This window comes from Penicillium roqueforti (genome assembly GCF_015533775.1).
Source record: "Penicillium roqueforti strain LCP96 04111 chromosome Unknown scaffold_12, whole genome shotgun sequence".
Taxonomy (NCBI): Eukaryota; Fungi; Ascomycota; class Eurotiomycetes; order Eurotiales; family Aspergillaceae; genus Penicillium; species Penicillium roqueforti.
In genome coordinates this window covers 133464-160832 of record NW_024067576.1, presented here as the reverse complement: position 1 = coordinate 160832, position 27369 = coordinate 133464, and the positions used below count along the sequence as shown (strand labels likewise).

Here is a 27369-nt window from a genome sequence, read left to right as displayed (position 1 = left end):
ACGATCGGCCGGCCACTTGGAGACCCCCATTTGCTCAACTTCCAACTTCTGAGTGCGAAATGACCGAGTCAAGTTTATCTTCCGCTCCAGTGGACTTGAGTCCATATGTGACCATTCATCCTCCTCTTTCCCGCTGTGGACAGGGTCCAGGACTGGTTCTCATACGACCTCTTTGTTACGCGACATGCCAGCAGCAGAACAAAACGCTTGATCCAGAACCCCTCAAAAAATGGGCGGAGGAAAGCTTTACAGTGGCACAGATTACTGTGGACGAAAAGTCTGCTATTAACATATCATCTCTGCGGGAGCTTCTTCAAGAAGCTGAGTGTGGCTTAGCAGAGAGGCCCGAGTGTGATACGAAGGAAAAGGTTGGGTTGATAGGTACGAAGTGTCAACCCGGCCCTTTCACTAGCCTCCACTGACACAAACCAGTTTATGGATCAAAGAAAGATTATGCTCCTCAATTCGAGGAAAGTCTCCAAGGTGCACTGGTTCAAGGCACGGCTCTGATCGCCGCGGTATTCTTCGACTCTTGGCACATTCCCTTCTTTCAGTCAACCATTTTCCAGCTATCTGGTCCAATGGAAGTCGAGAAGAAGGAAGGACAGACTATACACATATACTCCGATGTATGCTTTCCTAGCTTCATGATCCCAGGCCATCCGGATTTCAACATATCGACAGCAGGAGTAGCTCATACGCGGGTTGTCGGATTTGTCAAAAAGCACACGGGTGGCCCGTTCTTTGACCTCGAGAAGATCTGGGACGAGCACACCTATTATGAATTCGAAGCACGCTCGGTCGAAAAGACAATGGCGACGATGGTCTCAGAGCCTTACGTGAATCATGTGCCAACGCTGACAGGAGGCATTGGACGAGCTCGTTTAAGCCATTTTTATCTCAATCATTTCATCTTTAACAACCCCGACGACACAGCTTTGGAGCTTATTAGTCGGACAGTAGGCACGGACCGAATTGTGGACGAATTTATCTTTGTGTTCACTCATGTGAAGCAGATGGACTGGATGTGGGTGATTGGTTCCTGTGGCTCAGCTGAGCAATTAATTGACATCTGCCTAGAATCCCCGGGATCCCTCCTACGGGAAAATATGTCCGCGTTCCATTCACATCTGTAGTCAACATCCGCGGAGATCGCTTGTTTCATGAGCACATTTCATGGGACCAGGCAACAGTACTTGTGCAACTGGGTCTGTTACCCGAATATCTGCCTTTTCCATATGCACTGCCCGACGGATCTGTGCCAGCATGTGGGAAACGATTCGAATACCGTGTGCCAGCCGCGGGCGCCGAGAGTGCCGCGAAACTCCAGAACGAGCATGAAGTGCCCTCTAACCAGATGTTCGAGTATAAGGTTCGCGAGGTCGATGATTCACCGTATAACAAATGAACACCGTTCTAGGCAATTGATCGCGTGCTCCATCTGACGAGGCGTTTTTATGTTGTAGTTCCCGGAGTACCCCGCAAGTCGGTGCCAACAATTTCCTGGATGGCGCAGCTCAGCCCGGATTTAGCGCAGTGTGATCTCATCTCTTATTGGTGTGTTAGAAGCAATGTCTCGCTTTGACATCATCGCCCATATTAAATCGGATAGAAAGGACCGATTTCCCCTCTGACTAAGCTGCGATTACGAGGTCGATCTCGTTCTCTGTTGGACAATCATATACTCCGTACGGAGTTCTCCACTCGGACGTAGGGATGAAATACAACATAGATTACTTTGTACCGGGATAAATTCGGGATTTCTGGCTAGTATTAATATAAACCTGGAAGCTCCAGTGGTCCTCTTTTCCCTGTGTTTTTGTTCTGCTCTGCAGGGGTCAATATGGTCGCTGTGTTGTTGTTGACGCTGGCTTCGGCTTGTCTGGCCTCCAAGCTCCCTGTAGTTGATCTGGGATATGAGCTGCACCAAGCAATCTCATTCAATGTTAGTTGACTCTTCTTTAGCTTGATCTTGATTACCCCTGACATAAGTAGAACTCCCATGGCCTCTACAACTTCAGCAACATCCGTTATGCCGCACCCCCGGTTGGCGAGTTGCGATTCCAGGCGCCTGTACTTCCCAAACAAAACAGAGATCACATTCAGAATGGCTCTGTGGGAAAGATCTGTCCCCAGGCAGCCCCGTTGTGGTCGACAACTGCCGAAGAAGCCTTCCTCTTGAGCTACTTCTATAATACATCCTTCCCTCTATCCACCAACATCTCTTCCTACGAGTACAAACCGGCGAAGCAAGACCCACGCACTACTGAGGACTGTTTATTCCTCGATGTGATTGTGCCTAAGAAGATCTTCGAACGCAGCAAAGGTGAAGCCGCAGCATTCCGAAAGAACTTGGCGCCGGTGCTGGTGTGGATCTATGGTGGAGGCTATGTGGGGGGAGAAAAGAGCAGCTCCGACCCCACCGGATTGATCCAGCGAAGTCAGCAGGGAAACAATGATGGGGTTGTTTATGTTGCCTTGAATTATCGAGTAAGTCAACGACCCATTTTCCGTCGCTGTCGTGAAAATACTAATTTCTTAGTTGGGTGCATTTGGCTGGCTTGGTGGCGACAGTATCACAGCCAATGGCACGGCCAATGCAGCGCTGCACGATCAACGATTTGCTCTTGACTGGGTGTATAAGAACATTCACCTGTTCGGTGGAGATGCAACCCGAGTCACAGTTATGGGAGAGTCTGCCGGCGCAGGATCAATCCTTCATCAGATCACCGCGTATGGAGGCACCCGCGGCGCTGCACCCTTCCAACAAGCGATCATGCAGAGCCCAGGCTGGGTCCCAGTCATTGGCGAAGAGGAGCAAGAAGCCACGCTGCAACAGTTCCTAGGAATTCTCAATGTCAGCACGATTGAGCAAGCCCGGAAATTGCCTTCGGCCAAATTGATCGCGGCCAATGCGTACCAGGTCGCGACCAAGTCCCAGTGGGGACAGTTCACCTACGGTCCCGTTGTGGACGGCAGCTTCGTTCCAGCTCTGCCGGGGCAGCTTTTGCTTCGAGGCGATTTCGACCCCAACTTGAATATCATGGTCGGCCATAACGCAGACGAGGGGTTGGCCTTTACTTCGCCGGACAGCGTCAAGAGCACCGGTCTGGCCACTCAAATGAAGACCTTGTCACCGAACACTCCCAAAAACGTGTCCGACTTTGTCTATAATGTCCTCTACCCACCGGTCTATAACGGGTCTTATGGGTACACCGACTCGGTCGCGCGCACGGCGCTCGTCATCTCCGACCTCATCTTCCAGTGCAATACCGATTATATCAACCGCGCGTTCTACAATCAGACCTATGCGTATGAGTTCAGCATCCCGCCCGCGCTGCACGGACAGGATGTCTCATACACGTTCTACGACAATAAGACCAGCTCTTCGCTCCTGGGAGTCACCAACGCGACCGTGGCGTTGGCTATGCAGGATTATTTCACCAGCTTTGTCCAGCATGGCGTGCCCAAGTCTCATCTGGCACCGGTGTTCCGAAAGCATGGCCAGTATGCACAGCTCATGAACATTGGCAATAATAGCATCCAGGCGACGCGGGACCTGACCAACAACCCACGCTGCCGGTTCTGGCAGACTGCGCCTTATTACCAGGCGACCTGAGTGTGTGATGCAATATAGACACGATGGATGCTGTACATAGGATGTGTAAATAAGCCGGTTCAATTGGTGGAAATGGAAGTGTAGAATTGCGAGAGTTGGAGGTAATTCGAGATAATTAATCTGAGATTCCTCCACCCACGTGGGATATCCATTGGTAAGTCAGGACAAACGAACCAACGAACACACAGAAATCATACAAGTCGGTATCTCCTTGTACTCGTATTAATTGCAGTTTCTTATTTCGCCAAGATTCATGGTCTTCAATGTCATTTTTCTCCCAGGCCAACAAGGTGGATTCACAGGGTCCAATGGTGAATGCCTCTTCAATCTGACATCAGACACGCTGACTGTGTCGGCCATTTCTTGAGCACTCGATCACTCGATCACTTACTACATTGGGATCCCGCAACTAACTATTCTGTCTTGAATCCGTCGATCTGTCGAACAGAGTTCGCTCTCCGCGGACCCCGTACGATAAATTAAATCCGAGCAAGGTGTCGGTTCGGTGGGATTGGCTTGGGTGGATACCATTGGAGTACACGATAGTTCCTAGGCAGCAGAGAATTGAACGAGCTGTTCAAATCGATGTTGTAATACATATTAATGTGAGCGTGCTAGGGTTACACTTGCGAAGGATGAGACATTGGCATTTCCCGAGTTGAGACACACACACTAAGAATAGTCTGAGACCAACGCTAAGCTTTTCCTCTTTATAAGGTGTATTGGACCGAACCTTAGTACGAAGGGTTTACTCCGTACATTATAAGCCTTGCTGTCTCTCTTTTTCTTTCTTTCTCTTCTTCTCCCCTCCCTCTATCGCACGTCATTGACTTTATTTACTTCAATATCCTACACTGCTCATTATGCAGCTGCTTTGGGTAATGCTCTCTCTGGGCAGTGCCCTCGCCTCTGCCGTCCCCAGTTCTCATCAACTCCGACTCCCTTTCGCTCCCTCCACCGACGACCTCGAAAATTGCGTCAGATCAAGACTCGTGCGTGATAAATATTTCTGTTTTGACCCAATTAATTCAATCCTAATATGATACAGTCTATAAATTTGAGCATTCAGAATGGAAGCCTATATGCCAATGACCACCAACTCTATCCCCCATCAGTGATAATGCAGCTCCATGCGCCCCTCTATGGCAGCGCAGACCAAATCGACCCCAGTGACAATACCGTGGAATTGTCCTACACGCTCGACGTCGAGCCACTCCAGAACAACGACATGGCATCCATCGCGGACATGATCCGTGTGCGAGTCGAGTGGTTCGATCTGCAGAACAACCTGGTGTCACCTGACGCTGTAGCCGTCGACCTCCTTGCTTACCAAAGTGACAAGTACGAGATGACCCGCATCCGTGTCGAACCAGCCCGTGGCAGCGATCAAGATGGTCATCTATACGAGAAGAGCCAGCCCTGGGTGATCAATTACTGGAGGACACAATTCGGCTCCGTCTTCGATAAGCCCAAGACCGCGGAAACCACGGCGGCACCCCCGATGGAATCTCCCGCTCAACCCGATGCTATCCAGGTTAGCAGCAATGAGAATGAAACCCGTTCGGCACCGGAGACTCATTTCTTTTCGTTCTGGGCCACTCCCGCTAACCTCCACCGCCACGCTGAACACCGTCATCCTCACTACCGCCATCACAAGAACTCCTTTATGCGCATCATCCGTCCCATCGTCGTTCCTGCTTTGCTAGGTGTCGTCGCCGGGTTGGTGGCTTGTTTGGTTGGGTTCTTCATCGGACAGCTGCTGGCCTCATTGGGGGTGTGCCTTGGATGGCAGAGGGTACTAGGCTACCGGTCCCGGATTGTCTCAGAAGAAGAAGGCACGGTTTCGGAAAAGGCCTCCATGTTGCTGCATGTTTACGTGGCGGACACTGCCGAGTCAGAGTCGAATGACTCGGTCTAACCGGCATCTTATTTTGGCTTCTTCACGGCGTTTTCTTGCATTTACATACCCTACTGTTCTTGTTCCTTATGTATATCCCGTTACTGATGTGTATATATGACTCTATTACACACGCCTGGAAATGAGTATATATCCAATCTCTCCGATGATCGTGCCAAGCGCCCCAACACATACCGTGTGTTGGCGCCATCTTCACTGAACGATAAATTACAAAATTAGGTACCTTTTGTTTGATATACTTAAACAACCCTTGAACTTTATAATAAAGTACCCTTTGTATGAGTATACCATACAAAAGGTACCTAATTTCAAATTTCAAATCATCCTTGACCGAGCCGCACCCTATAGCGCACATTTTAGCCAAATTATCATATGGCCGGCTGGCCCAATGGCAAGGCGCTTGACTACGAATCAAGAGATTGCAGGTTCGATCCCTGCGTCGGTCAGTAACTTTTTGCTCGTCTGGTCTGCCAGATGAAATTTTTGAGACTCCACTTGACCGAGCCCGAGCCGGTTCGGCATCGCCGAATGGCTATTTCGGGCCGCTAGGCATCTGTATTTTTCGTATCCTGGCATCCAGTCAGTGTCATGGGTTTGGTAATAAGCTTCGATTTACATACGGAGTAGCAACTACATGTGTATGTATGTAGGTCTAATTTGACAGAGGGGGGTGAGTTTTTCAATTATCAATTCAAGCGGATGGCGACGGATATCAAATATATACAACGCCGATTTATATAACTGAAAATCAGTACTCGCGATCAAACCACATCTTCTCTCCATTCAAGGCTGGCTCCACATCCAGGCCCATCGCCGTAGCAATTCCATTAGAACCCACTATGAATTCCGTAGCGTAGTAACCGGAGAGAGATCCAATTGTCCTAGGCTGGTAGTGATGCGCCACAAAGAACTCCCCGCTTGCATGGACGAGAGTGATAAGGGAAGGAATAGCACGGTCAAGTAGATCTGCAACCAAACACCCATTTCGCACGGATAGAGTGATAGAACTGCACGCAGGATGCTCGTATGTCCCCGTATATTGGTTCAACCGTAAAGAATGGGGAATGACAGGATCAGGCAGAGACGGGTAAAGCCGTTTGATGGCTTCGTCCACACACTCGGACTTGGCTTTGAGCGTCCTATTTCCCAGTTCTGTCGCCTGGCCCACTGCCACTGGGTGTGGGATCCGCGATCCTCCGGAAATCTGATCTAGAAGGTGCATGTAGATCTCCACCTGCGCATTTCGGGCATTCGTCGTATTACCCATCATAGCAAAGCCAAAGCCCTTGCTCGGTAGGAAGCCCACCATGATGCCGAATCCGGGCCAGCTCCCGCTGTGCCAGTAGAACGGCTCACCGCGGTAACTACCCACAAACCATCCCAAGGCATAGAGATGGCATGGGACCGCAGGAGGTGCGACGATCTCATCCCAATTTGTGATCACCGTACGTGGCTTCAGGAGTTCTGCGTGGCCCTGTGAGGAGATGGGACCCTCTTGGTAAATCATCGCGCGCAGCCACTTGGTGTATTCGAGTACGCTGCTCACCATGGCGCCGGCTCCAGTCACAGCGACGTCGTTCATGTATGGTTCTGCGATGTAGGTGTTGGTGTCTGGGTCCCAGGTGTAGCCTCGTACGAGTCGAGGACGAAGAGATGGGTCCTTCGAGACATCTGTGACGGAGAAGTATGTGTCGTTCATTCCTAATGGATCCCAAATACGTTTCTTGAGAGTCTCGCCGAGAGTTCGGCCTTCAATTTGTTCCAATGCATGGGATACCACCATATACATGTTATTGTTGTAGGAAAAGGTAGTGCGGGGCGCATAGGCTATAGGAAGATGTCGCAAGTTGCGAACAGCTTCGCGCAGGGATCTCTGGGGATGCACTAAATTTAAACAGGCGTCGTGAGTCGAAAGCCCTGAGCGGTGCGATAAGGCATCTTCTATGGTAGTATGCATTGTGTTGTAGTCGTTCTCCAGCACAAAATCATCTCTCAGTATGGACGAAATTGGGGTATCCCAGCGAAGGGGGAATTTGGTATCCTTTCTATCGTCGATGGCGAGAGACATGGCCGCTGCGGTGAATGCCTTAGTGGTGCTACAAGTAGAGAAGAGAGAATCGGTGGTCATCTTGCGATCAGGAAACTCGGCGAATCCATACGCCTAAAAGTGGTTTAGTGGTCTGCAATAATAAAGTGCACTATGTCTTCATACTTTTGACCAGGTGCTGGAGCCATGAACGACAGCCATGGAGAGTCCGGGGACTTTCCATTTGTCCATCTGCTGCTGTACCAAGGCATCGAACTCGGAGGTCAATGGCGAATTTGAACTTCTGAGAACCATTTTAATGAACCGAGCCGAGTTTTAAGATAACTGGAACTCTCTAGGTCGCGGAGGTTTAGAAGGTTAGAAGTTGGAGGATTTCGAAGCGGGGAAGTCCAGATAAGCCAGGCAGTACTCCGTAGCGTTGGACTCGATGTAACGTCAATATTACTAACAATGTTGGACTTTACCAGTCAATCCTAACTATAGCTAGAGTACGGAGTACGGAGTAGAGTAGAGATACTGAACCTCAGCATTGTGAGAGTTAGCGATAGCAGCCTTGGGGCATACAAAGTCAGAGATAGCGGTGTCTCAAATTTGCCAAGGTGAATCTATGCAGGTTCCCACGATGTTGACGTCTGCACGAATGGGAGCTTCAGTCGATGTGGGCTCATACAATAGCGGGAACATGCTGTACGGAGTTCTCCGCACAGCCGCACTTGCTAGATATCAGCTTGCTTGGCGCGTAGCCCTAGACTATATTCAAATGTCAACAGTGCAATCAGGAAATAGAAGATTAGCACATGGTCATAACACCGGACGCCGTCAAACCTGGTATAAACCTTGGGGGTTAGGGATGTGTCAAAGTAAAGTGGCAATTGATATTATTATTGTACGGATAGTGCTATGTACCTAGCTTAATCAATTTAATTTATTATTCCGTACTCTATATAAGGTCTGTACGGAGCACATACTCCGTAAATCTCCATGCATTATCTTCATGTGGAGTCCGTAGTATCTCGCATCCAAGGTGGATGTTTGATTCCGATCTGCGGAATATTTTACTAGTTTGAAGAAAAAAAGGAAGGAGACGATGCGAGTCAAATGATTTCAATTCAATTCTTACGTATCTCAAAGCTGCCAGTTTCTTTCCAGGGGTATCCCTTGAAAGCTGAAACAAGCTTGGGAATCAACCCTGTGTATACAGAACGGGGGTAGTTTATAGTCCGACCTCCGTCTACAATTCAGGATCGGGGAATACATAATAGTAGTCCGTAATAAGTCCGTAGAGCCTAGAGTCCGGAATAGCGTCGAGTCCATGGCATGGTGATATTGATAGTGTGGCTGTGTCCCAAGGTTCAGCCACAAAATAGCGGTGTCCCAACAACTGAGTTTTCAAATTTTCAATAGTGCGATCGGGGTGTCTCTGACTATTCGACAATCCAGTTTAGTGCCGGCCTCAGCTCCGATTGGGACCCGTCGATCTTCGCCTATCTTGACCATAAACATTGCTCAAATCGGTGAACACAGAGAGGAAAGAAAGCTTGGAAGCTCAACCACCATCAAAATCTTGGTTACCCCTAATGATGCCAGCCAAACGGATTCCCCTATCGGCAAAATGGGAGGGCTGGCTCCAATAATGGAGAACATCGTGGAAAAGCCAAAAGCCAAAATTCAATTCCGAACGGGGCCCCTGGCAAATTAGATGGACCTATGAGATCGACGATGGAGAAGAGGTGTGAGCTATCCCCGGGGCGATCACCCCATTTCAGGCCACTACAGAGGGCAAATCCAGGATTCGGATGTTGTGATGACTTCATATCGCTTAAGCAATCGATTCATTCTCTCATCGCCACGTTGGGTCGCAGAACAATCCCAACTTGGCCTTGCCAGGCAATCCACACCGCTATGGTGATTGGGCTTTACCGTTTGCTCCGTCCACTTTATTCCTCTTTTGTCAAATATGGAGACTCAATTTATAGTCTGGGGCAGGTGGCTGGTGAGGTTGATGCAGACTTTGTTTTTGTTTCTCAGGCCTGTCTTTATAAAAGGTCCCCATCTGCAGATTTCTTTCAATTTCCACTTTTGCCAATTCCTCGTCCCTTACACATTGACCTCGAGAATCCTCAATTCCTCCCCTAATTCTTAATCATGAAGTCCTTCTCCCCCGTTGCTCTGGCCTTGATGGCCGCTTTTGGCATGGTCGCCGCCGAGTCTGCTGCCTCGGAGTGTGCTGTAAGTTCGATTAATCCCGTGTTGAATCATACTCAATGCTAATCCTTATCGACTCTAGACTATGTGTCTCAACAACATGAGCAACCTGGCCTCCGAGTTGGGTTGCAAGTCCGGTGACCTCGCTTGCCTGTGCAAGAGCGATAACTACAAGTACGGTATCCGTGACTGCACCAAGGAGGCCTGCCCCAACGACGACGCCGAGACGGTTCTCGCTATGGCCGTCGCTAAGTGCCCTGGTACGTGACTATTAGTAGTTCGAACACTTGATATGGTAAACTAACATTATATCGCAGGCGGTGTCGCGGGATCTGACTCCACCTCCAGCTCCAGCTCTGACTCTAGCTCTACCTCCGGCTCTGACTCCAGCTCTACCTCCGGCTCTGACTCTAGCTCTACCTCTGGATCTACCTCCGGTGCTGGTGGTGACTCCACTTCTACTGGCTCTGGTGCTACCGTGACCGGCACTGATGCCTCTGGCTCCACAACCACTGGCGTCGCTGTCGTGACCCGCACTGATGCCTCTGGCTCCATGACCACCGAGACCGTGATTGGCACTGGAACCTCTGGCTCCGATGCTACCGTGACCGGCACTGATGCCTCTGGCTCTACGACCACCGGCGTCGCTGTCGTGACCGGCACTGATGCCTCAGGTTCCGCGACCACCGAGACTGTGATTGGCACTGAAACCTCTGGCTCCGGTGCTACTGTGACCGGCACTGATGCCTCTGGCTCCACAACCACTGGCGTCGCTGTCGTGACCAGCACTGATGCCTCTGGTTCTGCGATTACCAGCACCGTGATTGGCACTGACGTCTCTGGCTCCGCGACCACCGCTACCGTGACTAGCACTGATGCCTCTGGCTCCAAGACCACCGCTACATTGACTGGCACTGAGGCCTCTGCCTCCAACACTGGCTCCGTTTCCACCATCACTGTAAGATACACTTGATCTTCTTCTTGAAAACCACACTGACCATATCTCTAGAGCACCGACGCCTCCGGCTCCATGGTGACCAAGGTTAGCACCAGCACCTCTTCCACCTCCACTGGCGGCTCCGACAGCTCTGAGTCTACCTCCGACTCCGATTCCGGCAGCTCTGAGTCTACCTCTGGCTCGGATTCCGGCTCTGCTGCTCCTACATCCAGCTCCGGTGCCGCTGCCCCCATGGCCACTGTCGGCAGTGGTGCTATGGGCGTCCTCGGCCTGGTCGCTATCCTCGCTCTGTAAACGTCCCACATGTGAATGCGTAGAGTCCGCATGTACTCCATGTTACTTTATGGGTTATGATTCATGTGTTGCCGTCGTCGGGCTTGTATAGGTACAATATGGAACGGGTTCTTGATGGGTACCATCATGTTTGTCTCTCTTTGCTCTACGGAGCTGTTAATATAATGTCAATCGAGCTTAATGAATGAAAACTGTATTATGCATTTATACTCTGTACTTCTTGCGAGTTGACACTAATTAAGTACTCCGTACGGAAGGGTTGAAGAAATCAAACCCTCTTCTTTGGAACGCCAAGTGGGTACCAAGACTGAGATAGAAGGATTCGCCACTGGCGCAAACCGCAGCCTTGCATTCTACAGCAAGTTCCGGGGTAAAGGAGTAGCTGAATATGAGGTGTTTCAGTTTGAATCCTTTTTTTTCCTTATGCATCTGAATGCATAGACGTATGGATGTATGGATGTATAAATACTAATTCTCGTCCTGATAAAGCACGTGGATTTCCATGTGATTGCGACCCTACGGAGTAGAACTCGGACTTCCAAGTACTTACTCCGTACATGTACACATTTGCAACGATACAGGCACTTCACATCTCCCCTGCACCTATACCCTTTGAGAAAAGCTAGAGATGGAGCAAACCTAATCCTGACACAGCCATCCTTTATTCCGCGGGGAAAACGTGGAGTGGTTGAGCTCTCCCGTTCACCCGGACTGGCGCACTCGGGGCCACTGACGCCGTAGGAGTATATTCTAATTCAATTCTTATAGGAAACCCAGCAAAACATGCCAAATGTCTCCATAATATTTAGTTCAACAGTACTGTAGACTTCCTTCTTACTTGCTAGTATCTACCACGGGGAGTCGGTTTTTCCGCTGCCGAACCGAGGCACACCTTCGTCCGGGGAAGGCCAGTCGGCTTCGGTTGTGTCTCCGTCTCCATCATTTGAAGATCCCCGGTCAATTTTTTCTTATTGCGCTATCAATTACTTTCCCATCTTACTCTTGGCCCCTGCTGTCTTCACCCTCTTCTCCCCTCATCCTCCATCCCTATCTCCATCCCTGTCTCTCCCCGCTCCGACTCGCCCATAATGTCTTCCTCTACCTCCCCCACCGCGCAGCAGCTTGAGAATGAGATCAACGACATCGAGACCAAGGCCGTCAACCAGACAATTGTACAGCTGCGCTCTCTCGCAGCCGGTGCCGTTGGTGGTCTCTGCGCTGTCGTCGTTGGACACCCGTTTGATCTAGTCAAGGTGCGCCTGCAGACGGCCGAAAAGGGAGTTTACTCAGGTGCCATGGATGTGGTCCGGAAGACGGTAGCCCGTGAAGGATTGGCTCGAGTATGATCACCACAAGCACATTGAATACTTTGCGACCGAACTGACAATGGTTCCTAGGGATTGTATGCCGGTGTCTCTGCGCCGCTTGTTGGAGTTACTCCCATGTGTAAGTACTCTAGCATGCGCCATAATGGCTCTCACATCTGAAATTGATCGAGTTATGAGCTAATCAGTCCTGTCTCACAGTTGCCGTCAGCTTTTGGGTTCGTCTTTTTTTCTTTTTCTCTGCGCCCGCAGCTGCGAGCGCCCGTCCGGAAGCGATACTAACAACAAATTAGGGTTACGACGTGGGCAAGACTCTCGTGAGCAAGTTCTCTACCGTCCCAGTCAAGAACGACACCCCGCAGTACTCCATCGCACAAATCTCTTCTGCAGGCTTCTTCTCCGCCATCCCCATGACCCTGATCACGGCACCCTTCGAGCGTGTCAAGGTCCTCCTCCAGATCCAGGGCCAGAAGCAACTGGCTCCGGGCGAGAAACCTCAGTACTCCGGTGGTCTGGATGTCGTGCGCCAGCTGTACAAGGAAGGTGGTGTTCGCAGCGTGTTCCGTGGTAGCGCCATGACGTTGGCCCGTGATGGTCCCGGCTCGGCCGCCTACTTCGCGGCCTACGAGTACATCAAGCGCTCCTTGACCCCCAAGGATGCCGAAGGCAACGTGACGGGCGAGCTCTCCCTATCTGCCGTTGTGTGCGCTGGTGGTGCTGCCGGTATCGCTATGTGGATCCCTGTCTTCCCCGTTGACACCATCAAGTCCCGCCTGCAGAGCGCACCGGGCAAGCCTACCATGGGTGGTGTTATCCGCTCGGTTTACGCTAGCGGCGGTTTGAAGGCCTTCTTCCCTGGATTCGGACCTGCTCTCGCCCGTGCGGTGCCTGCCAATGCCGCCACTTTCCTCGGCGTTGAGCTGGCACACAAGGGCATGAAGAAGTTATTTGACTAAAGTTGGAGAATTCTTGTTGTGTACATACCATGATTGATCTCTTTTTTCAGCGTTTTGTCTCCCATCCACGGATGGTTGTCTGCGACCATGAGTTGGCTTTGATTGGTTCGCATCTTTCTGGTCATGTTGGGGTTCGTTTTAGATCTTTGGTTGATATCCGATATTTATAGAAAGTCACTTTCTGGTGATTTCTGGGAGTTGGGCATGCCACATTGGATCTAGAATGTATACAAGCTGGCAAATTCTAGCCATATACACTTTGCCTGAGACAATTGAGGCTCAAGCGGTATTTTCATTTATTTTTTTCACTCTCGATGGGGAGAATTGGCCGAGCCGGCTTCGCCTAGGCACCCTGGATTTAGCGCTAACATGTCGGGGGCCAATGGTGATCGGAGGCAACCTGGCAATGTTTGGTCGGCACGGAGGAATTGGACGCCGATGATCCCAGGGGTTTCTATTTATATCATCGGATGATTGGGTGAATTTTGAAGCAAATAGTCCAAGGCAGTAAGAAGTAGTACAAAATAGTAGATACATGGCCATCCCATAGAGAGAACAAAAGTTGTTCGAGGGAAATGGAAATGTCCAAGAAAGTGTCCGAGTTCCTCGTGAGGCTGATCAGGGTACACGCCAGGTACCTAAAATTATAGGTGGAGTCCGTCAGAACTCTAAGTACTCTAAGGGTACCGACGACTCCGGCGCTAGTGGTCTGCTGCCTGGCTTTGTATCAGATAAAAGCCCCCGTCTTCCCCTCTCATCTTTGCACTTCCAACCTCGTGTTTCCATCTCTTTTCCATCGAATATATTATATATATATTCACCAGTGTCGGCTTCATCATGTCCGTCACTAACGTCCTGATGCGTCGGGGCACCGAGCTTGCTGTCACTCACATGCAGTCTAAGCCTGAGAAGCAGGAGCCGAATGGAGGCTTGGTGGCTCTGTTTGCTATCACTGCTATTTTGATTGGGCTTGTTTTCTGGTCTGTAAGTAAAAAAATCTTTCCAGATATCACCTTGTGGAACTAACACTCGACAGATCGAGTATACCTATGGAATGGTGGTCTCCACTCTGGCTGTAGTGGAAGATACCAACCCCGATATCTACGTACGCATTATTCCCAGTCCCGATCCCACCAAGCCAACCGACGAGAATGATCCGGAGCTGCTCGCTCCTACTCCCCTCAAGCCTATCACCAGCAAGCTGCGCACCACTGTGAAGCACCTCCGCTCCCGCGCTGGCTTCTGGTCTCGCTTCCGTGGAATGAGCATGTTTGTGGCCTACACTATGGCCCGTGGGTTCCTGTCAGGTTTTGTCCCTGTGCCTACCAATTCATATTTGGGCCAGTTTGTCGTTCAATCCGTCCTGAGCGTGGTACTGGCTACTTGGCAGATGGCCTGGGTGCACATTGTTATCTCTGAGCCCTCTCCAAAGCGCTTCTACCAGCGTATCCCCAGCTACAAGACCTGGATCAAGATTGCCCCAGCCGCTGCTCTCCAGGATGTCCTCACCGCTGCTGCTTTCTTCATCCCCATGGCCATTGCCAATCTTGCTGGCTGGCTCGATGTTTCCGGTTATCAGGAAGTCCCGCCTATTGTGGCCATCTACCGCTTCATGGGCGTCAGTGTGGTTCCTGCTCTTTTGGCATTCTTGATATCTATGCCCGCTCGTGTCATCTTTGTCCGTGTGGCTGCCTCCATGCTTCCCGAGGAGGATGAGACTATTGTGCCATTTGATCGCTCTTTCGGGGGCAAAGTCCGTCCGGCCATCACCGGTGGCAGCGGCAAGATCGGCCTCATGGATGCATGGACTACCTTTGACTGGGCTGCCCGTATCCGCTTCGCCAAGGTTATTGGCAAGACATTTGCCATGGAGGTGGCACTTGGTTTTTTCGCTCTTCTGGTACTTGGTGGTCAGATCTTTTGGATTTCCAAGACTGCCAAACCGATCGATATGGGTGCCCCTGGACTCTAAATGAGCTGAAAGTAAAAAGCCATTGAGATCCGATGTTTGGTACATGATGAAATGCTGGGATGTGTGTGTAATTGTTGCGTTTGCTACATCTATATCATTGGGAGAGATTGAAATGTTTGCCTCATACAATAGTCTTTCACCTTCCTCATGCACTACGAGATTTAAACATAACGACAACCCTAAGGTCCTCATCGAGTCTATACCTCCAGGGCTACCTAGACATACAAAGTAGCAACTAATTACGTGCCCATGGTGTCTACCGCCTCCCCATCTAGGCTATCAAACCCCGCTTTAGCCTTACCGCCTACATTTCTTTTTGCGCCCCTCACCGTCTCCTCATCTCCTACTCTTTGTCTTTCTTTTGACATTGAACCCGATTTCAGATATCGACCCAATTTCACCCTTCCACTCTTCTGCTTTATCTTCCTCGACTATCAGCATGGCGACTTCTCCCGCCGGGCGCATGCTGTCCCGCCAACTGCAGCAGATGCAGTCCGATAAGGATATTCCCGGCATCAGTTGTGGCTTGGTCGATAATAACGTTTTCGAATGGGAAGTTATGCTCATGATATCAGACGATGTGAAGCTGTATGGAGGTATGTGATGGCCTCATTTCTCTATGGATTTGACGTCAATTCCTCGACTGGTGCTGTGGCAAACATAATGCCGTCTAGGGATATGTTGCTACAAATGCATTGAAGAATACTCACAAGTTTGCTTGCCTAGGTGGTTTTTTCAGGGCTCGTCTCTCTTTCCCAACAGAATACCCTCACCGGCCGCCAAAGATGAAGTTCGAATCTCCTATCTTCCATCCGAATAGTATGTGGTTCCGGTTGAATTATTTATCACAGACAACTTACTCACAATTTACTCCGATTTAATAGTTTATGAGAGTGGCGACGTCTGCATTTCCATTCTCCACCCGCCCGAGGAGGACAAATACGGCTATGAGTCGGCTGCGGAACGCTGGTCTCCCGTGCAAACACCCGAGACGATCCTTTTGTCCGTCATCTCTATGCTTTCCAGCCCAAACGACGAGAGCCCGGCGAATGTGGAGGCTGCTCGGCTATGGCGTGAGGACCCTGCGGAGTTTAAGAAGCGTGTCCGACGGTGCGTCCGTCTGACGTTGGACGACTAGACACGATTTAATTATACACGGCAATTTAAGATGGCGGGTTATGTCTGATTTAACATGGAGTTGCCGGGGTTCTTCTTCTTCAATGTACCGCGGCGAGCGGTGTTCTCTTCTTTTCTCTTCTTTATTGCATAGAGCGAGCAATAATTTGCCATGCTCTCGATCGCTGGTCACTTTGTGGTGCATTTCTTTGCGATTTCGTGAGGCTGGAGCTTTATTTAGCGTACTTGTCTGGTTTGGATCGAATCTATTTCCGAAATAATTTCCGAATCTGACGTAAATCTAGCACAAATGTAGAGCGACAACTGATTCTTATGTTTTCATTACACCCTGATTAAGTAGAGTATATCATCTCTGACATAGGCACATGCTGGAAAGAAAGTATCTAAAAAACGCCGAGAGCACCCTCAAAAGAAATATAAAAGAATGCTATTATGTGCGGGTCTTGGACGTGAAGCGCAATGATGGGAGGAACTTTCCAGGATGGAAGACGGTGAAGGCCAGACAGGCGAGAGTAATCATCCTAATGACACGTCAGCTATGATTTCCCCAGCTTTCAAAAGAACCAAGAGACCACTTACATTCCGTCCAAGAGAAGGAACTCATTCTCCTTCTGCATCAGCGGGTTTCCCCAGCCACCAGCCATCTCCGGGATACTAGATATCGGGGTCAGTAAAGTGTCTTGTTTGTACGCATATTGGCTCTTACCGATAAATGCACCGAATCAAGACTGTGACATAGGCAAAGACCTCGGCGCCCACGACGAACGGCAGCCACTTGGAAATAATCGGTGCATCGAGGTTCTTCTCGCCCGCAAACCCATCACCGTGTTTGAAGACCCTCCAGAAGAAGACAGTAGCAAAGAATCCACATACAACCATGGTCCCGACCTGGAAGGCGATACCAGCGATGATAATGTTGTCGCCTGCCTTGAGCATTTGGAAGTCATCGTTACCAGCAGCTGCGGCGACACCACCTCCTGCAGCTTGTAAAAGAAGAGAGCCAATATCGCATCCGATGAAGATCCAGGTGAAAAGGCGCGGCTTCAAGATCGAGTGTTCAGGTCCCAAGGTCAGAATGATATGCTTCAGCGTTAGGTAGACACCCGCTGCGACGAAGGTCGGCGCGAGCACCAGACACACGATCTGGAGTTTGAATGCAGGTGCCGACCATGGATTATAATGCATTTGAACCCTGCCAATGTACCCAGCCATTTCCATAAATGTTCCAATGAGCAGAGCTATCAAGAATGTCCATGTTCGGTAGTAGATGCTGAGACCGGTTTGGCATATTCCGAGTAGGCCAAAAACGACCGTGAAGAAGATGTTTCCGCCGAGATTGGGGTAGTAACCGTATGTCGTGAGTTCAACAGGACATTGTGGGCTTACTTCGAAACAAGTGTCATAGCCCGCCATGTTGAGTGAGATGTGTAATCAAAAGGAAAGAAATATAGAGTAAAGGAAGGAGAGTAAAAGAGAGCTGAGTGAGAGTAAGTCCTAGAAGGTGGGATAACAAGGAAAAGGGCCTCGAGTCTCTCAATGGAGAAAATCCCTGGAGGGGTTGGATATCAAATCATAAATTTATCAGCCTTCAGGCAGGTCAACTCAATATCAAGGGGCCGCAGCAACAACACCTCCAGCAGGTGGAGCCCTAAATTGGTTCAACACGATGAAACCGGCTCCAAATGCATCGCTATTGGCTGTTTCTTGCCCTCGTTCTCGTTCGTTCTCGTTCTCGTTCTCGTTCTCTCCACGTCGCTTACGTCGGATCCACTTGTTTTCTATAAGGCGCTTTGATCCTTTCGGGGATTTGTTGCTTTTGGTCCGAGAGATTTTGGTCCGAGATGGACATTTCTTTCTAGAATCTGTAGAATCTGTAGAATCTAGATAATGTCAGTCGGTATTGAGTTCATACTTTCAAGTCCGTCCTAGGGCTATATTGGGACATGTGACTGTGTAAGGCTAATGCTGAAATAGAGGACGAAGCGACCACGGCGTTTTGAAAAGTATTATCAAATAAGCATAATCTGACACCCGGACGAAGAAGTAGAAGGTAGAAACTGTAAAAAAGATTAAACCATACAGAAGAGAGAAAACAAGGCAGGGAAGTCTTTTTATAGTCTCGGTCCACGTGACTCCTCCACATCATCATCTTCTCTCCCGCGCTTGGACTCTTCCACGTCTCGAAGGATCCGAGCGAACCGGTTACATGGACCCTCAGGTACCGTGGTTTCCGAGATGCCTCCTCGCCGAGCGCACACTAAATCTCGCCAAGGCTGCGATCAGTGCAAGAGACGTCGCGTCAAGGTGAGTTCCGGAAACTTGGGATGGCCCCATAGATTGTCCCGGGCTCCATCAAATGACGAGACTAACGAATGCAGTGTGACGAAAAGGGGCCACCGTGCTCCAATTGTATCTCACGGGAACTCCCATGCACATATTTAAGAGCGCCGGCTCGGCCCGATTCACGAGCAAGCCAGACCCCGGCCCCGTTGGCTATTATAGACACTCCCCTGCGGCCGAGGATCCCTAGGCTGACAGCTCCCGTTTCTTCAACCATTTCAGCGGTGCGAGATCTGGAGCTTATGCATAAGTTTTCCACAGAAACCTATAAGAGTCTTTGCTCTTCCAGCTCGGAGCATTACGTCTGGCAGATTGCCATTCCTCGCCTGGCTCTTCAGTATGATTTTTTAATGAACGGCATTCTGGCTCTGGGGGCTCTTCATATTGCCGCCACAATCGAGCCACCGGCATCGCTGGTGTACATTGATATCGCCCTCCAATATCACAATCTCACATTTGCGCCATATCGCGCAGCTGTTGACAGTATCAACCCAATGAACTGCGAGGCTGCGCTGGCGCAGTCCATTATCACCACCGTTATAGGCATCGCTCTACCAAGAGTGACTGCTGCCCGCGGGGAAAGTTCAAGCATAACGGAGAATATTGTCGTTGTATTTGAACTCTTGCAAGGCGTGAGAAAAATCCACCGGATTGGTGAATCTTGGATTAAATTAGAGCTGTTTACCCGTCGAAGAAACTATTGGAATAGTGGGGTAGCCAGTATAGATAGCGATATGCGGGATGCCCTGGAGCGACTCGGTTCTTTGAACGATGAGGCCCTCGCTAGTATCGACCCCGATCAGCATCAGGTCAACAAAGATGCTATTGTCTATCTGCGGCATTTCTCAGCCAGAGTTGGCAATTCTGTTGATGCTGCCAATGTTCTGGCTTGGCTCGCTATGAGCGACAAGGAATTCGTGGACAATGTGCGACGCCGACAGCCTCTATCTCTGTTGATTCTCATGCACTGGGGTGTGTTGCTCGGGGAGCTTGATGGCCAGCATTGGTGGGCTCGAGACTCGGGCCGGGCATTGGTCTCCGAATTATTGGATGCACTGCATCCCGGGGATATGGAATGGGCTAATGCTATGGCTTGGGCCCGGAAAAAAATGGGACTTTGATATACTATACCCGCTTTTTGTAATTCACACGAGGAAACCCAATGTGAAGAAACCCGATAGATAAATATTAATAGCTTCTGTTCTATTGCTGTGTACTATGATCCTTAACAGGTTGGCTGGCCCACTCAATCAACGTATTTCTAGTCATCCGAAACAGCAAGTTTACTGGGTTGTGAAGAGGGGACCCTGCCTACGAAACAGGCGTGAGAGCAGAGTCGTCAGTGGGAATATTAGGGTGCTAGAGAGGAGAACACCGTGGGGTGACTACCAAGAAGAGAAGTGGAAGGTGTCTGCGTTGCTATCTTTCAGGGATGCTTTTAGATCATATGGCCGCTGGGTTATCCTATACTGGAATCCCCCACTACAGTGGATAATGAACTCGGCTTATTTAAACCGAAGCTACCTTTAATTGAGGAAGCCTTTCTCTAAAATGACCTAGATAAATATCAATCGAGGAAGTATTATGATAGACGTAGCGTGGAGTATACGAAGGTCATATTTGTCTCATATAGCTCGAAGATTACGGGGGCTACAAAGTATCTTATAGCCGATTTGCAGCCTCCAATTTCCCTGCAGCTCAGTTCAGATCCGAGCTTTCTCCTTTAGAGCCCCGAGGACATCGTGAGTCCGTGTCAAATTCAGAGCATCTGCCTCATGCTTGCAAACCTGCATGCTCAATGGCCCGCTCACCTGTTTGAGCCAGTAGGACCGCCCGCAATCGAATAACCAGTTGCGAGTTCCTACTTGAATCAATTCCGCAAGAAAGCATTGCGGTGTGCTGCGATCTTCGGTAAATATGATCTTCGGAAACTCTCGCTGGGCTGCAGGCGTGGCATTTTCCAGGCCCATTCGGAAGATCTCATCGAAGGTAATCGGATGATAGAGCTGGGAACCAATCTGGACAATGCCCGTAGTCCGTGCTGCTGCGTGCAATAGACATGCGTTTGCTACGAGGTCCACGGGAATCTCGTCTAGGATATTGGCGCCTGTTTTATAGCCTTCCGTGGCATGCCAAACTTGCGTGGCGCCTCGATCAGAGAACCAAAGCCTAGTAAACTTGTTGAGAGGCGTGGAGTCCTCCGGTCCATATAGCGAGTAAGGGTATCTGAGCGCAGGACCGAAGATTGTTGGCCGTAGCAGTAGAATTGGAAGAAGAGGGAAGCGGCTGAGTAGTAGACGTTCCATGAGATGCTTGGCTTGGGTGTAGGTAGATGAGAATTTGCCCGCGTGAGGTGATGTGCCCAGCGTCAATATGGATGCCAGTTCTTCCTCTGCATCTTCTTTGCCTCCCAATTGATATATCCGCTCTAAAACCGTGCCATCCGGACGATGACTATTGACGTATGACGTAGAGATCTGGATGAGGAGTTTCAGTCGCCGGAATCTAGAGGCAATCCGTGCCATTTCCAGCGCAGGGAGACAATTGTTCTCCAGTGCATCACGAATGGGACCTTCAAGTTTGATCTTGGCTGCTGTATGAATGACCAGGGTCACTTGATCTTGAAGTTGCTGAAGGATAGTAGCTTCAATCCCAAAGTTCACCGTCTTCATATCTCCAATCACAAACTCGACTTTGTTCGTGGCTAAAATAGCCTGTGCATGATTTGGTATCGATTCCCTCAGTTTTCCAATAGCCCGCTGGGAGTTCCCCCTTACCAGAACGAAAATCTTGCGAGTTGGCAGTTGCAGAGCTAGCTTGTAGAGGAGACAACCCCCTAGGCAGCCAGTACCTCCGGTGAGGAAGACTGTATGGCCCTCAAATATTTTTGCATATCCTCCTCGCACGACTTCGTCGGCATACGGTGATTTTGCGGTCGAAGCTGAAGCTGATGACATTGAATATACTGGACGAAAGAGTCAAATGTAGAGTGTAGTTGATATCTCTGTAGAAGGCTCTGTAGAAGAATGACAGAAAGGATCGGCTGGGGTTGCGATGGTGTCGGAAGGTATATAGAATGTCGTAACATCCTCTGTCCAAACCTAGAAGTCGAGTGGTTGGTAGCACAAGACTCGATGTCACTCTTCCATTTGTACGGTTCAGATGCTACAGGTTATTTTTCTGGAGCCGCGGCCCGGCAGGTTGGCCGGTGGTGCCGATTTAGTTGACAAGGCTGGCAACCTCGAGGAGATGAAACGGAGGTTCGCTCTTGTCAGAATAACACAATACGTAGATCTGGACTTTCGCGCCATGTGCTGCCGAGGTTCAATGTAATTGTGTGACCCGAAGGAGCATCGTGTCGCAATTCACGGAGATCTGGCCTCAGGGGCACCGACGGAGCTGCACTCCATTTGTCTGAGAAATGTAGGGCTCAGATCAAGGATATCCATTCAGGACAGTCTATAACTGATAGACGGGTCGTACAAGTTTCACCCTTGAAGGATTCCGGGATAGGTTTCGCCTACATGTGATGCGATGAAGAACTGGGGTTCGTTATTGAATCATTGAAGTATATGCCTTGCACTTCCGATGCTGCGGAGAAAACTATGTGCTGTTGATCGGTGTAATCTTTCGGCGAACCGATCCAATCCTATCTGTACAAGAGATATATAGACATCGGCCGGGGCAAAGCGATATTAAATGTACCGTAAACCCTGGCTTCCCTTTGAGAACAGTTGATGATGGTTGAAACGTTGTCACCAATCAAAAGCCCTTACTCCCACCGTTACACCAGCAGCGCGCATCTCCGTCACGCTCAACCTGGACAAGAGTATCCATGTTTTTCTCTCGAAGGAAGTCGACGGTCCGTTGACGTACGTCTTCTAAATCTGCACCCCGGGAAGCGACGACGTGGATCACACCGAAAATATTCTGGGGCTTCTTCTCATGCGCATGTTCGTGATCGTGATCGTGGTCATGGTCATGGTCATGGGCATGATCGTGGTCATGATCGTGGTGCTGCTCATGACCATGGTGTTGGCTGTGGCTATGATCATGGTGATTCTCACAGTCCCCATGCTCGGAATGGTCATGGGAATGGCTATGCCCGGAAGATACCGGTCCTGTATCATCAAGCCAGAATTTGGGCACTGTATAACTAACCACGCCTCTCAAAGTGCTAACTCCCGCTAGTGTTTCCCTAAGAGTATATTCGGTGTCGGCTGGCATAGTGAGTAGCAGCGTCTTAGCCGTGCTGCTAACTAGAGGAACAGCGGAGGCGAAGATCAATATGGCGATGAAGCATGATGCCAACGGGTCGTAGCCGGCCCAACCGGAGTAATGCACGAGAATGGTTGAAATGACGACTGCCACCGAACCAAGCGTATCGGCAAGAATGTGCAAGAAGATGCCGTGCATGTTCTCATTGCCATGAGAATGGTCGTGGCCATGATCATGCCCGTGAGCATGACCGTGCTCGAAGCTAAAGATTCCGACCAAGTTGACTGCAAGGCCAGCAATGCTGACGATCAGTAACTCGCCTAGACGATGCACCTCACTCCCCGATGAGAGCCGTTCCACCGCTTCGTAAATGATCTCAACGCTGATGATCCTGTATGTTGTTAGAATTTGCCTCTACGCACCGCTTTGGCAACACTCACATGAGGAAAATCCCGTTGGCAAATCCTGACAAAGTATCAACTTTACCATAGCCGTATGGGAATCGAGCGTTCGGGGGCCATTTGCTCATGACAGCGGCACATAAACCAACAACAAGCGCAAGACAATCGAAAAACATGTGAATACTGTCACTAAGCAGTCCCAATGATCCAGTTAGGAACCCATATGATAATTGAACAAGCATAAAAGTGAAATTCAGGCTGAAAATGTTAGCAGTAATTCAGGACAGACAATTATTGGATTTCATAACTCACCACATGAAGTAGAAGATGCTACGGGAATCCTTCTCTTTGAGAATGCTGTGCAGCAACGGGTATGGTTCGCTTTTATGAAGAAGCCACTTTGATACTCGGGAGGATTCTGATGTTGTGTGTGAATGTGAATGAATGTGCGTGTGGCTATGCGCATGCGTATCCAGATGCAAATGAATGTCATCCCTTCGAGAGGCAAAGAAAGAAGCCGTAGCCAAGACACCACGTGTGGCATAAACCATGAGCAAGTCATCCTGGACATGTGGGGAACAAAGAAAAGCTGCAGCTCCGGCGCAAATGGCGAGTCCGGCCTTTTTGGGAGAGCGGGGGCTGGAGGGCAGGAAAATCATAAGAGAAGTAGCAAATATACCCGTCGGAATAAGGAGATATACCAGTTCCCAGATGCTGAAAACAAGTCCTCGGTTGAGAAGTATGCTCAGGAGTGCAAGGGAGGACCCAGATATAACGGCCAGTGGTGCATCAGTCGTGACCACAGCGGAGGAGTGACTCAGACGTGAAGTCTTGCTCTGTGCAGCAACAAGACCAGGCTCAGGAATAGGTCTATGATGACGGAGAGAGGGGAATGGGGGAGGCGCAATAAACACAGATCCTAATAGGGCGGCATATCCAATGACTGGAGATACGTCCCAAGGATGGTTCAGCCCAAGGAAACTCGATATAATAACCACCACTAACAGGGTAATGGATAGGATCTTTCGACCGTATTTCTCTTGAGTGTGCGAAGCTCTATTGATGATTGCTGGGACCCTCGATGCCGTCGCAAGAAGCAGCGCAAATGCAACCAAAAAACTTCCGACCTTGAGCGCTGCAAATATTGGCAGTGCCACTGAGACAATTTGTAAAAGTGAAGTTTGGACGTTCTTCACATTTAGTTTGGGGAAATTAACGGACAAGAGCGTGGACGAGCCAGCCTTTTGGTAGTTGATACGTAGTATTTGACCACAGCCGAAGAGGGTGAGGGTGAGCGCTGTCAAAAGGCAGGTCTTCTGACTAACTTGCCCGGTAGTAATGCTCGCAGTTGTACCAGGTATACCTTCGCTAGATAGATTTTGGCTTTGGGCATTTTGTCTCTGGTACCAAGAAAGCGTAACCCACGGCAGCACGATGAGTGCACTAGTCAGAATCTCGTTGCTGCAATTAGGGTCAGCTTTTACTCGTCAATAACATTCTAACCCCACGTACATATTCCCTGGACTATAGTCTGCCTGTATAGTGGTATCCGTAGATAATATTCCATAACCGCCATTGGGATCTTTCAAATGGTGGTCATCTAGCACATCGTGGTGAAGAGATGACACACTATGGTTATGATTGTGGTGTCCACTGGAGTGCGAGTGCGAATGCGAATGCGCATGGTGACTGTGGGCTGATATTTGATGTGTATCCCCATATGAATAAGTCGAATTCATAGCATTGATTGACTCCGGTTGTTCAGGAAAGGTGGCATCAGCTGGCTGTGAGAGGGAAGGCGGAGGTTGCGCCCAGCGGTTGGATCGATGGCCACGACTGCGACCATGACTATGATTATGACTGTGTCCATTGGGTGGTGTGAAATCCACGCCCAGAGACGGTGCCCCCGTCGACATGATCTTCAGATGCTGACGGTGCGCAGCAGCTGGAAGGTCCAACGAAAAGGATAGGAGATGGGGCACTGCCAAGATATCGAGGGTGGAGCGGGCGAGAGCTCAGATTAGCGGGCAGGTTGTCAGCAGATCCAGCATTGCGGAATAGGACCGGAGGGTAATAAAAGGAAAGTAATATAATTGGGGAAAGTGAGCGCCACGTACAGGCCCAAACAAATTGCCACTATCTCTAAGGAAAGGCCCGTCTCCCCAAAGGTTCTCATAAGGGGAATCACGTGAATCCTTATCAGATTACGTATCGGAATGGATGATTGACCTCGGGACACCGGAGCCGCGAGCACTTCCTAAGCATCGAACTGTGGATATTCCCTCTGCTGGTTGGCTCTCTAAGGATCATTGATGTCATTGAGGGCTGATCAATACTATGAGCGAAATACTTGAAGTGCCATTGCCATCATGATCGAGACCTTCATCAGCATAGTGTTCGGCCTGTCTAGCGCCCTCACTGTGTTGATTCTGTTACTTCCTTCGCAATATCAACCAGAACAAGCAGGGTCTCCAAGATCCGATGACGCAAAAAGGCGCAAGACATGTGTTCAAATACTTGTTCTTGGTGACATTGGCCGAAGCCCGCGCATGCAGTATCATGCATTGAGCATTGCGAAGCATGGCGGGGAGGTGGTAATTATTGGGTATAATGGTTAGTACAAACCCCTTGATACAGAACGTAAGATAGGATCGCTAACCACCGTTTATGAAACAGAATCTGATCCTCATCCTGATATCATATCTAACCCCAACATTTCGATTGTTCCGCTTCGCCCGCATCCCGCTCTCCTACAGACCAGTAACAAGCTGCTGTTTACAATTTACGGGCCCTTGAAGGTACTATTCCAGATCGCCTGTCTCTGGAAGTGTCTCGCATACACCACAAAACCGTCCCAATGGCTTTTGGTTCAGGTATGTCTGAAAGGGAGGTTCCTCAATCTTCATTTGAAGTACTGACTCCCTCTTGAATAAAAGAACCCGCCTTCCATTCCTACACTGGCTATAGCCTCCCTTGTGTGTTTCCTGCGGCAAACAAGGCTCGTCATTGATTGGCATAATTTTGGATATTCCATACTTGCGTTAAAACTCGGCCCAACCCATCCATTGGTGAAAATGTCGATATGGTATGAGAAGGTATTTTGCAAGTCTGCTTCGGCCCACTTTTGCGTCACCAATGCCATGGCATCCGTTCTCAAGAAGGATTTCAACCTTCCAGCTCCTGTCCTGCCACTGCACGACCGCCCTGCCAGTCACTTCAATCCTATCCTCGATCCCAATGCACGAATGGATTTCCTCACGACTCTACCGGAAACGAAAGAATTTCACTCATATTTGAAAGCAGGGTCTCTCCGTGTTCTAGTCAGTTCAACGTCATGGACTGCGGATGAAGATTTCTCGGTCCTCATCGATGCCCTCCTCCGGTATTCGGAACTGGCCATCACAGTGCAGCCTCACCTCCCCGAGATTTTGGCTATCATAACAGGAAAGGGCCCACAAAAGGAGATGTATTTGGAACAGATTGCGGCCCTTGAAAAGTCCAGCAAGTTACAAAAAGTCACAATTCGAACTGCGTGGCTGAGTGTACCAGAATATGCTCGGCTATTGGCATCCGCATCTCTAGGAGTTAGTCTGCATACCAGCAGCAGTGGGGTAGATCTGCCCATGAAGGTTGTAGATATGTTCGGGGCTGGTCTTCCTGTTGTTGGGTGGGATCGTTTCGAAGCATGGCCCGAGCTGGTCACTGAGGGCGTGAATGGGTTAGGCTTTGGAAGCTCAGAGGAGCTAGCTGAGCACTTGGTCGACCTGTTCGGTGAGAACGACAAATTGGAAAGTCTTCGTCTAGGTGCCCAAAAAGAAAGCTCTCGCCGATGGGACGACGAATGGGATCCTATTGCGGGGTCCCTTTTTGGGCTCACATAGATAGCTCTCTGTAAATGATATGAATATGATTATCCGTTGGAAGCATTGTGTGGCAATATCACATCACATATCTTGTCTTTTTTTGCAGCCGCTAGCCA

At 49.7% G+C, this 27369-nt stretch overlaps 13 protein-coding genes across 13 annotated transcripts; 9 read left to right on the top strand and 4 right to left on the bottom strand.

Annotated features, from left to right (window-relative positions):
• Positions 1-59: 59 nt before the first annotated feature.
• On the top strand, positions 60-1408 carry LCP9604111_5201 (uncharacterized protein; the record flags this gene model as incomplete). The annotated part of the gene is made up of 3 exons (XM_039072986.1): positions 60-381; positions 433-1027; positions 1081-1408. 3 exons carry the CDS (start codon positions 60-62, stop codon positions 1406-1408), a joined length of 1245 nt encoding a protein of 414 aa, XP_038928663.1.
• A 435-nt stretch (positions 1409-1843) lies between these two features.
• Positions 1844-3619, top strand: LCP9604111_5200 (uncharacterized protein; the record flags this gene model as incomplete). Its single annotated transcript, XM_039072985.1, has 3 exons — positions 1844-1945; positions 1996-2490; positions 2543-3619. The coding sequence occupies 3 exons, from the start codon at positions 1844-1846 to the stop codon at positions 3617-3619; spliced, it is 1674 nt and encodes a 557-aa protein (XP_038928662.1).
• An 863-nt stretch (positions 3620-4482) lies between these two features.
• Positions 4483-5537, top strand: LCP9604111_5199 (uncharacterized protein; the record flags this gene model as incomplete). Its single annotated transcript, XM_039072982.1, has 2 exons — positions 4483-4611; positions 4668-5537. 2 exons carry the CDS (start codon positions 4483-4485, stop codon positions 5535-5537), a joined length of 999 nt encoding a protein of 332 aa, XP_038928661.1.
• A 748-nt stretch (positions 5538-6285) lies between these two features.
• LCP9604111_5198 (uncharacterized protein) lies at positions 6286-7878 on the bottom strand (the record flags this gene model as incomplete). The annotated part of the gene is made up of 2 exons (XM_039072981.1): positions 6286-7698; positions 7750-7878. The coding sequence occupies 2 exons, from the start codon at positions 7876-7878 to the stop codon at positions 6286-6288; spliced, it is 1542 nt and encodes a 513-aa protein (XP_038928660.1).
• A 1851-nt stretch (positions 7879-9729) lies between these two features.
• LCP9604111_5197 (CFEM domain-containing protein) lies at positions 9730-11041 on the top strand (the record flags this gene model as incomplete). The annotated part of the gene is made up of 4 exons (XM_039072980.1): positions 9730-9813; positions 9872-10049; positions 10107-10747; positions 10799-11041. The coding sequence occupies 4 exons, from the start codon at positions 9730-9732 to the stop codon at positions 11039-11041; spliced, it is 1146 nt and encodes a 381-aa protein (XP_038928659.1).
• Positions 11042-12129: 1088 nt separating this feature from the next.
• Positions 12130-13322, top strand: LCP9604111_5196 (carnitine:acyl carnitine antiporter; the record flags this gene model as incomplete). Its single annotated transcript, XM_039072979.1, has 4 exons — positions 12130-12381; positions 12439-12487; positions 12568-12584; positions 12660-13322. 4 exons carry the CDS (start codon positions 12130-12132, stop codon positions 13320-13322), a joined length of 981 nt encoding a protein of 326 aa, XP_038928658.1.
• An 837-nt stretch (positions 13323-14159) lies between these two features.
• On the top strand, positions 14160-15294 carry LCP9604111_5195 (uncharacterized protein; the record flags this gene model as incomplete). Its single annotated transcript, XM_039072978.1, has 2 exons — positions 14160-14306; positions 14359-15294. The coding sequence occupies 2 exons, from the start codon at positions 14160-14162 to the stop codon at positions 15292-15294; spliced, it is 1083 nt and encodes a 360-aa protein (XP_038928657.1).
• A 439-nt stretch (positions 15295-15733) lies between these two features.
• Positions 15734-16432, top strand: LCP9604111_5194 (putative ubiquitin conjugating enzyme; the record flags this gene model as incomplete). Its single annotated transcript, XM_039072977.1, has 3 exons — positions 15734-15890; positions 16021-16113; positions 16179-16432. 3 exons carry the CDS (start codon positions 15734-15736, stop codon positions 16430-16432), a joined length of 504 nt encoding a protein of 167 aa, XP_038928656.1.
• Positions 16433-16861: 429 nt separating this feature from the next.
• LCP9604111_5193 (RTA1 domain-containing protein) lies at positions 16862-17844 on the bottom strand (the record flags this gene model as incomplete). The annotated part of the gene is made up of 3 exons (XM_039072976.1): positions 16862-16952; positions 17011-17085; positions 17138-17844. The coding sequence occupies 3 exons, from the start codon at positions 17842-17844 to the stop codon at positions 16862-16864; spliced, it is 873 nt and encodes a 290-aa protein (XP_038928655.1).
• An 822-nt stretch (positions 17845-18666) lies between these two features.
• LCP9604111_5192 (Zn(II)2Cys6 transcription factor domain-containing protein) lies at positions 18667-19892 on the top strand (the record flags this gene model as incomplete). The annotated part of the gene is made up of 2 exons (XM_039072975.1): positions 18667-18735; positions 18810-19892. 2 exons carry the CDS (start codon positions 18667-18669, stop codon positions 19890-19892), a joined length of 1152 nt encoding a protein of 383 aa, XP_038928654.1.
• Positions 19893-20474: 582 nt separating this feature from the next.
• LCP9604111_5191 (uncharacterized protein) lies at positions 20475-21728 on the bottom strand (the record flags this gene model as incomplete). The annotated part of the gene is made up of 1 exon (XM_039072974.1): positions 20475-21728. One exon carries the CDS (start codon positions 21726-21728, stop codon positions 20475-20477), a length of 1254 nt encoding a protein of 417 aa, XP_038928653.1.
• An 805-nt stretch (positions 21729-22533) lies between these two features.
• Positions 22534-25306, bottom strand: LCP9604111_5190 (metal cation transporter MSC2; the record flags this gene model as incomplete). The annotated part of the gene is made up of 4 exons (XM_039072973.1): positions 22534-23380; positions 23430-23648; positions 23703-24851; positions 24903-25306. 4 exons carry the CDS (start codon positions 25304-25306, stop codon positions 22534-22536), a joined length of 2619 nt encoding a protein of 872 aa, XP_038928652.1.
• Positions 25307-25759: 453 nt separating this feature from the next.
• Positions 25760-27271, top strand: LCP9604111_5189 (chitobiosyldiphosphodolichol beta-1,4 mannosyltransferase; the record flags this gene model as incomplete). Its single annotated transcript, XM_039072971.1, has 3 exons — positions 25760-26003; positions 26067-26263; positions 26327-27271. The coding sequence occupies 3 exons, from the start codon at positions 25760-25762 to the stop codon at positions 27269-27271; spliced, it is 1386 nt and encodes a 461-aa protein (XP_038928651.1).
• Between the last annotated feature and the right edge of the window lie 98 nt (positions 27272-27369).